At 36.5% G+C, this 11927-nt stretch overlaps 1 protein-coding gene across 1 annotated transcript; it reads left to right on the plus strand.

The window, feature by feature from the left end:
- Positions 1–408: 408 nt before the first annotated feature.
- On the plus strand, positions 409–10710 carry LOC102852491 (killer cell lectin-like receptor subfamily B member 1B allele B-like). The gene is made up of 5 exons (XM_006901755.1): positions 409–583; positions 1297–1389; positions 5327–5481; positions 6254–6372; positions 10590–10710. Exons 1-5 carry the CDS (start codon positions 409–411, stop codon positions 10708–10710), a joined length of 663 nt encoding a protein of 220 aa, XP_006901817.1.
- The last annotated feature ends 1217 nt before the right edge of the window (positions 10711–11927 follow it).

Raw genomic sequence — 11927 nt, forward strand, 5'->3', positions numbered from 1 at the left:
GCCATTAGCTGCTCCTCAGGAGAAGGTTGGGCAATCTCATCCTGTGGGATTAACTGCCTCTGAAAGCTGGAGGGTTTACTATGCGTCAGTTCTGACAGTATCTGTATTTTTAAATTATGGTAAAAAAATATGCAACAAAATATTTCTATTTTACAAGTAATTACAATTGTAATTTAGTGATATTAATTATATTCATCATGCAGTTCTACCATCACTATTGTCTGTTACCAAGTTTTTCCCCATTCAATATATCTTACACTAACCTTTGATTCACCAAAAGAAAGTATAAGAATTCCTGTTTTATAAATGAACAAACTCTAAAGTCAGCCCCATTTAATCTATTTTGTGAGACTCTAATATTGCTGATAAATATTGTCTTCTCCCAGACCCCAATAAGCACCTGTCAATATGAGATCCAAACCAACTGCAACTATACTGTACCACATCTATTCAAAAGAGTTAATGATTTATTTTACCTTCTCAGATGTCTGTCAAGGTCCACATTGGCATCATTTTGCTATAAAAATTGGCTGTGCTGTGATTATTTTATTTGTCTTGGCTGTGATAGGCATGAGTGTTGCAGGTAAGTTCTGTAAAATAAATTATTTCAGAATATTTACTCCAATTTCATCTTTAGTTGAGCATCTTAATATAATTTCTCCACTTCAAATTTAGCAAAAGATCAAGGAAGTAAAAAATAGAAACAAAACAATACTTCTGTGATTCATCAAATATTCACTCTATGTTCCATGTTTCAATGGTCATCATGTGTTATTTCACATGTGTTTCAAAATAATAAAAAACAAACAGAATATGATGACAAGAAGATGAACATAATGATTATTGAGGTTTTACAGTTTATTGAATACCTGCTATATTCCAGATTTCATTAAGCAGTCTCTGCCTTGAGGTAATCATAATTATACTCAATCTGAGATGAGAAAGTTTTGGTAACAGTGTAATGAATTTAAAAGTTTGGGTCTCTTAATTTTACTTATCTAGTAGGTAACTTATAGTATCTCCACATCCATTGTTATTTTCTTGTTTGTTGATAATTGCCTAACTAGGCCCTTTTTAGGTCAAATTGCTATTGCCTTTATCTAATGTCCATATTCAAGGTTACTAAGGTAATTTCATTTCCCCTTGAGTTTAAAAGTTGAGCTGTAATTTTATCATTCACATTTGATCTATCTTCTAGTTTTAGGGGGAAACATAGAGAAGTGATCAATATAATCTTTTCATTCAGTCACCTATTTCATCATTTAATCTTTTCAATTATTTTTCTTTATTTCCTAGGGAGCCTTTTAAATAAAAACTTATCAGTAGAAAAAAATAGTGTGAATGTTCAAGAAAACAAGAGTATTCAAGGGAGGAAATATGAAACAACAGGTAATTTTGTGGCTTGACTTTCCTAAGAATAGTAGCTAATATTTAACTAATTTCATTTTATAATATTTAAGATATACAACAATGTCATATATTAATATAATGCTATTTTCATCTTAATTTAATATTTCAGAAAATTGAAGCTTAGAAATTTTAAGTAACTTTCTCAAAACAACATAACTAGTAAGGGGTGATGTTAGGAGCTGTGTTTAGGTAATCTTACTGCTTCATGGAAAGTTGCTGCTGAGACACTCAATAGAAATAATGAACAGTAGCTATTGCTGCCAGTTTAGGGCCTGTGTCAGGAAAAGGAAGTCTTACTCATATACAGTGCCACCCAAAGGTAATAAAGGAGGTCAGAATTTCTTCCACTGTGGAAAGCTGGGCCACTTCAGTAGACAGTGTCACAGATGAGAGCCACAGATAAGCAAGGGAGTAGAGAGGAAGCTCCCACTCAGTTGCTTTAAGTGTGGCTCTGAAGGACACTTGGCCAAGGCTGGCCCACATCAGGTCTTCGTGGCTGACAGGCCCCAGTTCTCAGCTGGAAACAAAGGAGAACACTTCAATGATTTAGATCCTCCCAGAAGAGCTGTGGGTGAGAATTAACTTTACTGGTAAGTATATTCGTTTTCTCCTGGACACAAGATTTGGTCCTAAAAGCCTTCTGAGGTCCTAACTCTTCTCACTCTTTCTTAGTTGTTGGAATTGACGGAAAACCTCATAAGCAGTTCCTTACTTCACCTCTGCCTTGCATGCTGACTTCCAAGCTGTAAAACAACCCAGTGCTAGATGGAATTTGCTACAGGACTTAAGAACAATAAATGACATAGTTGAGCCTCTACATCTTGGTTCCTAACCTTTATACTATAATAGACAAAGTGCTAGTCAATAGGCCTTTTATTTTAAGAACTACTTTCCCTCTCTAACTTGATTTGTGCCACTATTAGCGCCTCTACCTAGAACATTATTGCTTTTTAATTCTTGACTCATGTACTTTTAACTTGTTAGTTAAATTTATGTCTTCTAGCCTGCAACACTTCCATGATACATCTTCAGGGATATGAACATGTGCATCTAAATTCCAAAATCAATCTCCATAACAGTCTATGTGTTCCCTATTGCCAAAGGGGCCCTTTACAGTAGTGAGAGAAGATCTTCACCCTGAAACCTAAAGCGTCCCTTTTCAGCAGGAAGTAGCTAAGAGAATATGCCATCCCCTTTTCCTTATGAATCAGGGTGAAGTCTCTCTCAAGGAAGAGTGATAGGGAATGGCAAAGACTGACAAAAGAGATTAATCAGAACTGGCTTTGACAGGCACTGTGGCAACTGGACAATTAAAACAGACTTTCAAGGGGGGAAAAAAGAACTAACTTGGGAGGAGGGTAGAGAAAATAGTGCAACAATGAATGAATGAAAACTCAAAATCTCTGTAAATGTTCATTAAAATGAATAAAATTTAATTAGAAAAAAAGAAATAACTGAACATCAACTTAAAAGGGAAAATATATCTTTAAACTGTTTATTCTATGAATTTAATAAAAATGTCAAACTGTTAATCCTTTAATACATATTTTATTTCTTTGTCATGTGGCAACATTATTCTTGTTCCGGTGTGGTAAGCATGATAATAAAGGTGTCTACCATTGAGAGACTATAGAAGAATATGACCAGAAGAGATATATTAAGAGATCTGTAAATGTTTTTCTGGCAAAATTCTGTAGATCACATTAAGTGGGAAATAATATTATTTGACAATTTAAAATTTTGTGATTTTCCCCCTTGTGGTAATTATTATTAATGTGATGAGATAAACTATTATATGCTTCATACTTTGCATGTAATTTTAAATGAAAATTTCTTAGATTAGTGTGATAATAATGCTGTGTTGTAGAATAAGAACTAGTGACAGACCCCAGTGTGATCTGATATTTTTATTTTCTCTCAGTGTGTGGAAGTGTGCAATGTGCCTGTTTACTTTATTGTGGACTTTTCTTCTTTGTTAATATACTTAAGGAGGTCTGGTGCCTTAGTGGTAAGAATCTGTGTTGCAGTGTCAAAGGTACAAGGTTCAAATCTGCCAGCTGCTCTGCAGGAGAAGGATGAGCCACTCCTCCTGTGGGATTTTAGCCTCTGAAAATCTGCTGGAGGGTCAGCTATGGGTCGGTTCTGACTTAATGGTACACAACAATATTACTCAATATAACTTATTAGCTCATATGTTAGTTTGTTCTACTGGGGTAGCTTGTTTGATTCTTTGATACTGAAACAATGCCACTTGTTAGTAAAAGCCATGCCACTGATATTCCAAATATATCCAGGGTGGAAGGTTTCAGTGAAGATGTCAGACTAAAATACAGTAAAGAGAAGGCTTGATTACTTATTTCCAGGGAGGAAAAAACTTAAGCAGTGAAAATCTTTTTAACAGCAGCTGAACTTTGCCTGATATAGTGCCAAAAGATGAGCTTCCTAGGATGAAATGTTCTCAACATACAGCTGGGGAAGGGCTACCTCCCCAAAGTAGTGTCTACATTAATTGTAAGGATAGAATAATTATTTAAGGGCCTTTATTTATTGATGTCATGACTCAAAGTGAAAAATAAATAGCTACAAATATCCATTAATAACTAGAACCTGAGTAGGATGAAGGAGAGGTCTAGAAAATTAGAAATTATAAAAAGGGAAATTGAACACAAAAAGATCAATATCCTATGAATTGATGAACTGAAATGAACTGTTATTGGCCATTTTAAATCAGAAATTATATGGTATTATATATTATAATAAAAATTGAAGAAAAATGGCATTGAATATATTTAACTATCTGTCCTGAAGTTCAATGTTGACAGTGATAGAGAAATATTCATATAAATACAAGATTGTTGTATATATGCCAACATACTTGGCATTTCTCAAGCTGAAAGAATTAAAGTTTAAAAAAAGTAAGCTTCAAGTTACAAGAGTGAAGGATTGTATAGGCAAAATATTGCTTGACAGAGGGCATATCAAAAGGAGATGGAAGAAATATATAGTCATTATGCAGAAAAGGATGGGTTGATGCCTAAGCATTTCAGGCAATAAAATATAATAAAGAACCAATTACATTGAAAGAAGAGGTCTAAGTGGTACTGAAGGCATGAGAAGAAGAAGAAGGAGAAGGAGAAGGAGGAGGAGAAGGAGGAGGAGGAAGAAGAGGAGGAGGATGAGGAGAAGGAGGAGGAGGAAGAAAACAGATAAGCTCCAGGGATTGATGAAATACCGATAGAAACTGAGTGAGAGAAATACTAAAGATGCTCATTCTCTCTGCCAAGAAACTTGAAAGACAGCTACTAGGCTAACCTAATGGGAGAGATCCATATTTGTGCCTATTGTGAAGAAAGTGAGACAACAGAATGTAGAAATTATAGATAATTCATTAATATCACTTGCTAAAAAGAATTTAGAAACTGTAGCTGTATATTGGCAGAGAATTGACAGAAATTCAAGCCAGATTTTAGTTGATGTTAGATGGAACTTCACTCATAGGAGAAAACATAAAGTTGTCTGTGTTTTTTCTTCGACTATACAAAAGTTTTCACTTGTGTGTATCATAAGAAATTATGAATAACATAGGAAAGAATGAGAATTTCAGAACACTTACTTGCAGCCATACAGAACCTGTACACAGACCAAAAGGCAAAACAAGACAATGTTTCTTTCTGTTGCACAAATAGTTGCTATGAATTTGAACTAACTTGAAGGCATTTACAAACAACAATAATAAATGGTCTTTGTATTTTAATTCCTGTTACTATAATGAACAGGTCTCAAAATCATGAATTCACAGTAATAAGTGATGGCTTTTGAGTATGTATAATGAAATGTGTGCATTTGTGATAACAGTTGCAGTGGAGTCAAGATAGTTTGAAATGTTTCTTTAATTTTTTTTCCTTTCTTACTTTAGAGACATTATGCCAATTAAAGTGTTCAATGCCTTGGTATTCAACCCAAGAGAAATGCTTGTTTCTTTCACCCACATCCAGATTCTGGAATGACAGTTTAGCAGATTGTTACAGTAAAGAGTCCAGTTTGCTACTTATTCAAGACATGAAAGAACTGGTAAATAATATCTTAGTAGAATTGAACACTTTCATTAAATGATGCTAATGTGCTTGGGTTTTAGCCTAAGGTATTGTGCAAATGGAAAAGAGACCTTGAATTTAAGAAGCTCACAGTCCAATAGAGTGTTTCCAGGAATGTAAGAACTAATTGAATGGCTTTTGCTGTGAATCTGAGGGCTGGACAATAACTAAGGATGATAGAAGAAGGATCGATGCCTTTGAGTTGTGGTAGTGGAGCAGAGTGTTGAACATATCATGTATTGCCACAAGAACAAACAGGTCTATCCTGTAGAAGGTGATATCCTGAAGGAAAGGATTTTGAGGCTCTGTTTTACATACTTGGGGCATGTGACCAGAAGAGATAGTCCTTGGAGAGGGACGTCATGCTTGGAAGGGTGGAGGGACAGCACAGGATAAGAAGACCCAGAATGAGATAGACTAACTCAGTGACTGGAGCAATGGGATTAGGTCTGTCCTAGATGATGAGATTGGCTTAAGATAGGGCAAGTTTCAGAGCTAATGTATATAAGATTGCTGTTAGTCACAGGCAACTCAATGGCACATAATAACAACAACATGATGATTTAAATAATAGAAATATGGAAGTACAGATAAATATTACAAAAAAATTATTAATTCTGATGTGGATTCAGTAAAGAATCTATAAACAGAGTAATGATTGTACTGAGTCATAAGGATAAGTAAAGTAGCAACTGAAGACATAAACCAATTGAATGAATATTCCTTCATTTCTTCTATTCAATTTATAGAGACTCATACAGGGTCTAGTAAAAAAAGAAGCAGGAATTATGTATTGGATTGGATTAAATTTTACACTACCACAAAAGACCTGGAAGTGGATAAACGGCACTCCTTTAAATTCTACTGAGTGAGTATTAAATGAGCTTCCCCCCCCCCTTATTCCTCCCTTGCTCCTCCCCAGCTCAGTTTCTTTTTTTTTTTAATATTCATTCATTGTTGTACAAATTCCTTCCTTCCTCATAGCCCTCCCCCAGTCCACTTTGCAATGCATCTCTTATTCTAGACTGTTGTCATGTAAATAATGCCTAATCATATATTTTAAATAGTTCTTTCCTTCATTTGTTCCAATACAGTATTCATTATCTATTCTCTCTTTTCATAGTTTCCCCCAACTCCACATTTCAGTCCTGTTTTATAATGACTTTGTTAAGCTGCATAAAAGAGCTACTTTTAATGTTCAGTTCACACCAAGTTGATATTGTCAGGCAGTAACATTATTGTTGAAGATTTTTGTTAACATTTTGTTGAAGTGTTTTGTGTTTTGACTTATTTAGAAATTTTCTAGAAATTTATAATAATCAGAGAATTTAATGTTCACATAGTTGGTTTTGAATTTCATTCATGAAAAAAATATCAGCCATTTATAAGCATATCCATATTTTAGAGTCAACAAGACCTTGGAGAGGGTCTTTGTATTTAAAGTTGGTTCTTATTATATTTTGGATGAACATTTTTCTAAGTGGTACAGCACTCTTCTGTCAATATGCTATACTGAGGTAACCTGAGGTTGCTGTGATACTGGACTTTGTGTCGTTGAGGTGTCAAATACCATAACAGTTACCCATGGTGGACAGTGTTTGGTGGAGCTCCCAGTTGAAGACAGTTTTGGAAGCAGGAGTGGCTTCCACTTGCTAAACAATATGCTTCCAGAAACTCTATGAACTTTGCCAACTGTCAATAGTTATTGAAAGGCCTCAGGCCTTTTGTTGATTGGGTTCCTATGAGTCGTGCTCAACTCGAAGACAATCAACAACAACAACAACATATTTTAAAAGACAAGGAACAGACCAGCTTCCTTGAGGGGGTTGTTGTCATATGCCGTGGGGTTGCTTTGAAACTCATAGTGACCCTATGTACAATAGCCCTAAACCCTGCTCTATCCTGTGCCAATCTCACTGTCTTCGACACATCTACCCTCATTACTCCGTTCTGAATCAATTCATCTCATAGGGGATCTTCCTCTCCCACACTTTCCCTCCACCCTCGCAAGTGTGACATCCCTCCTTGCAACATGTCTAAAGTATGTCTGACAAAGCTTCAGAATTCTTGCCTCCAAGGAGCAGCCTGGTTTAACCCTCTCCAGGATGAACTTGTTTGTTCTCCTAGCAGTCCATGGTATATACAATACTCTTCTCCAACACCACAGCTCAAAGGCATCAATTCTCCGTCTATCATCCCTTGTCACTTTTCCCAGTATGATGTCCTTTTCCAAGTACTGTCTCCTCCTGATAACATGACCAAAGTCCATAAGCAGTTTTATGATCCTTGCCTCTAACAGGCCCTATGGTTGCACTTCCTTCTAGACAGACCAGTTTGTTGTATGGATATAAAGTACTCTTTTCCAACATCATGACTCAAAAAGCATCATTTATTTCACTGTCATCTTTGTACATTGTCCAACTTTCTGATGCATGGGAAACAAATGAAAAGATTGTACTTGGATCAGGCATACTTTAACCTTTAAATTGACCCTTTAGCAATTTGGAGATATTTTTGACACCATATTTTAACAGCATAAATAATTGTAAAAGTTATTAAATTCAGTTAAACACTTCAAAGTGATAATTTTTGTAAAGCCATTCCAGCTGTTGTCATTCCTGAGCACAAACAGCCTCATTTAGATTCCAAGCTTTGATTTTCAGATAAGAGAAAAAAAAAATGACAAACATACAACCCAGGACATATTAATTCTTTCCTGAATAGTTTTGGATAAAGTGATAGGAGTAAATAGATATTTGGTCATAAAACAGCTCTGAAAACATTGAGGCATTTGTTCAGATTAGAAAAATCATGTTCAAAAAATGAGAGGAAAATAAGAATGATGAGCAAGTTAGGGGTTATTTTCAGTTGTCCACTTAAGAGAAGTTTATGGCTTAGCTAAAGAGGTGGGCCTAGGAAGGAATCTTATTGCTGCTCAGGCCCAGAAGAAAAGTCTGTATATGAAGAAGCTGGACCTGACACCACCTACTCACAGTGTGTGTGAAATGAAAGATGTCTTGATTTTCCCCCATCCTTATAACTCATTCCTAATACTCACATTCCACTGTTTGGATTTTATCAAACATCCAGCTGCAGTGAGTCTCAAGATTCATGTGTGCTTTAAGCTAATGTTGTTATTGTTGTTGTTGTTATGTGCCATCGAGTTGCCTGCGACTCATAGTGACCCTATGTACAACAGCCCTAAACTCCGCTCTGTCCTGTGCCAATCGCACTATCTCCGACACTCCCATCCCAATTATCCCAGTCACTGAATCAATCCACCTCATAAAGGGCCTTCCTCTCCTGCGTTGTCCCTCCACCCTCCCAAGCATGATGTCCCTCTCCAAGGACCGGTCTCTCCTCACAACATGTCCAAAGTATGTTAGACAGAGCCTCAGAATCCTTGCCTCCAAGGAGCCACCCGGTTTAACCCTTTCCAGGACAAATCTGTTTGTTTTCCTAGCAGTCCATGGTATTCTCAATACTCTTCTCCAGCACCACAGCTCAAAGGCATCAATTCTCCTTCTGTCCTCCTTGGTCATTGTCCAACTCTCTGATGCATAACAAGTGATTGCGAAGACCATAGCCTGTATCAGACGCACCTTAGTCTCCAGAGAGACACCATTGCTCTTCAGTACTTTGGAGAGGTCCCTAACAGCAGACTTTCCCATGGCAATGCACCTTTTAATTTCCTGGCTGCCGGTGCCAAGACTGTTGACTACAGAGCCAAGCAAACTAAAGCTGTGTACAATCTCAATCTCTTCACCATCCATCCGGATGCTGCCAATTGGTCCAGTGGTGAGAATCTTTGTCTTCTTGACATTGAGCCTCAATCCACACTGTAGGCTGCAGTCCTTGACACTCTGCAGCAGGCGCTTCAGGTCCTCTTCAGTTTCAGCAAGTAGGGTTGTGTCATCCGCATAACACAGATTGTTGATAAATCGTCCACCAATCTTGACCCCACATTTCTCCTCCTAGAGACCAGCCTCCCGGATAATCTGTTCAATCTCACAGATTTCACATGCAAGCAAGATTTTACTGAAGATTATCCAAAAACGACTGGAACAGCACATCAACAGAGAACTACCAGAAGTCCAGGCTGGTTTCAGAAGGGGTCGTGGTACTAGAGATATTGTAGCTGATGTTAGATGGATCTTGGCTGAAAGCAGGGAATACCAGAGGAATGTCTATCTCTGTTTCATTGACTATGCAAAGGCATTTGACTGTGTAGATCATAACAAACTATGGTTGACTCTGAGAAGAATGGGAATCCCAGAACACTTGATCGTTCTAATGCGAAACTTATACTTGGACCAGGAGGCAGTCGTCAGAACAGAGCAAGGGAACACTACATGGTTCAAAATTGGGAAGGGCGTACGCCAGGGATGCATCCTATCTCCATACCTTTTCAACTTATATACAGAACAGAACAAGCTAATAGTATATAAAAAGTAATGCCCATCAACTTTTATGTTAAATAAGAGAAAGGGGAAACTGGCTAGATATCCATGCTCCTAGCCTCTTTTCTCAGCTGTAACAGAATTCTGTAGAACCTGTATACATATTGCTCTTTTTATGCTGATTATCCTTTACTGAGCACTTAATTCCTTAAGCATTGTCATAATTTTAATTACCATCTCAATGCTTTCCTAAATATTAGGAAGCCAGTCTTTTGCATAGGAAAAACAAGATAAAAAGTTTAGTCAGTGGAGTTCAGAAGTATTAAATAAAACATGTTTGTGGTAAAACAAGATATTCTGTTCCTGACTTCCAAAATCCCTCAATCTTTCTCTCTCTCTCTCTTTTTTTCTCCCCTACCCCCCCTTTTTGTGCGTATGTCTGTGTGTGGTTATAGAGGTTATTGTAAGAAGGATTCTTTTCAAGTGAAGATGAACCTGTTAATTCTAGATGTTTACATTAGCTTTGCCTTCAGAGTTCATTACATTTGTGGCTGTTCACTTAATATTTGATTTCTCATTTAGCATCCTATTGTTTACAGAAAGTTCTAGAAAATGATAGGCTGGATGAGGACAACTATGTAATAAAATCCTAAACACTTTGATTTTTTTTTCTCTTGATCCACAGATTTAAAATTTATGGCTCTGAAGATAAAACAAGCTGTGCTCTCATCTCAGGTGAAAAACTGGTTTCTGAAACCTGTGACTCAGAAAACAGATGGATCTGCCAGAAAACCTGTCAGGAATGAGTCCCAACACTTCATTAGGTTTATAAATCCCATCTGAACTTCTATACTTTCCATTGCAGATCCCCAGATTTGTAGCTGTGTATACTCTTGATACTGCTAATATATGTTTAGTTATACAAAAGAAACAAATACTGAGAATTATAAAATTGGTATGAATCTTACCAATGTGTATATACAACCTACTTATTCATTTTAGAATCAGAGGAAATGGAGACAGAGAAATATTTATGATTTTAAAAGTCAGTGTTTTTTGATAGAAAGAAATGGAATTCATTGAGGAGAACTGATTTCTTACCCTGGATTGTATTTATGACCTTCAATTGCACTTTCTATGCTTTGGCCCATCTTAGCTAAAGTTGTGGCAAATTATTTCTAAAGTCCTTTGCATCTTTTTAGTCTATAAGATGATCATGTAATGGGAAAATGATAAAACCGTGATTGAAGTTAATTTTATGGGCTTTTACATCAAAGACTTGATAACGAAAAAGTCTAAAAAAAAAAACTTTACCTATTTCCACTGTACTGAAACTCTTCTCATTGAATTATCATTACTTCTTTTTCTTCTATATCCCCTTCTTTCTGTGGGCTCACACAGAAGTAATAGATGCTACACAATTAAATCTTTTCTAACTCTGGTGGTCTAGTAGTAAGGAGCTACACTGCCAATGAAAAGACACATGTTTCTAAGCCACCAGCTGCTCCACAGGAGAAAAGTAGGCAATCTCCTCCCATGCAATTTACAGCCTCTAAATATCACTGGAGTTATGAGATGGTTCTGACTATAGCATGAAACAACAATATAAGGTAGTCTGGTTGTAAAGAGTGGTGCTATCAATCCCAACGCATGTAGTTCTAATCTACCACTTGCTTAGGAGGAGGGAAGATGAGCAGTCTAATGCTGTGTGATATATTCTCCCATTTAATTTATAGCCTTTGAAAAAATCCACTGGAGTGTCAATTATGAGACAGTTCTGACTTGAGAGTATATAACAACAACAATAATACAAAACTGGTATCAACTTACCTTTTAACTCTCTAAATGAAGTAACAGATGTAACCAAAAAGCAAATAATTATTCTGAAATAGAAGTCTTACATTAGACAAGCTAAATTTTAATGGGATATAAAATAGTACATTATAGTGGTTGCACCATTTTACACTCCCACCAACAGTGAATAAGGGTTCCAGTCTCTCCACAACCTCGCCAGCATTTGTTG

Source organism: Elephantulus edwardii, unplaced genomic scaffold (genome assembly GCF_000299155.1).
Source record: "Elephantulus edwardii isolate Elephantulus edwardi_28Jun2011 unplaced genomic scaffold, EleEdw1.0 scaffold00342, whole genome shotgun sequence".
Taxonomy (NCBI): domain Eukaryota; kingdom Metazoa; phylum Chordata; class Mammalia; order Macroscelidea; family Macroscelididae; genus Elephantulus; species Elephantulus edwardii.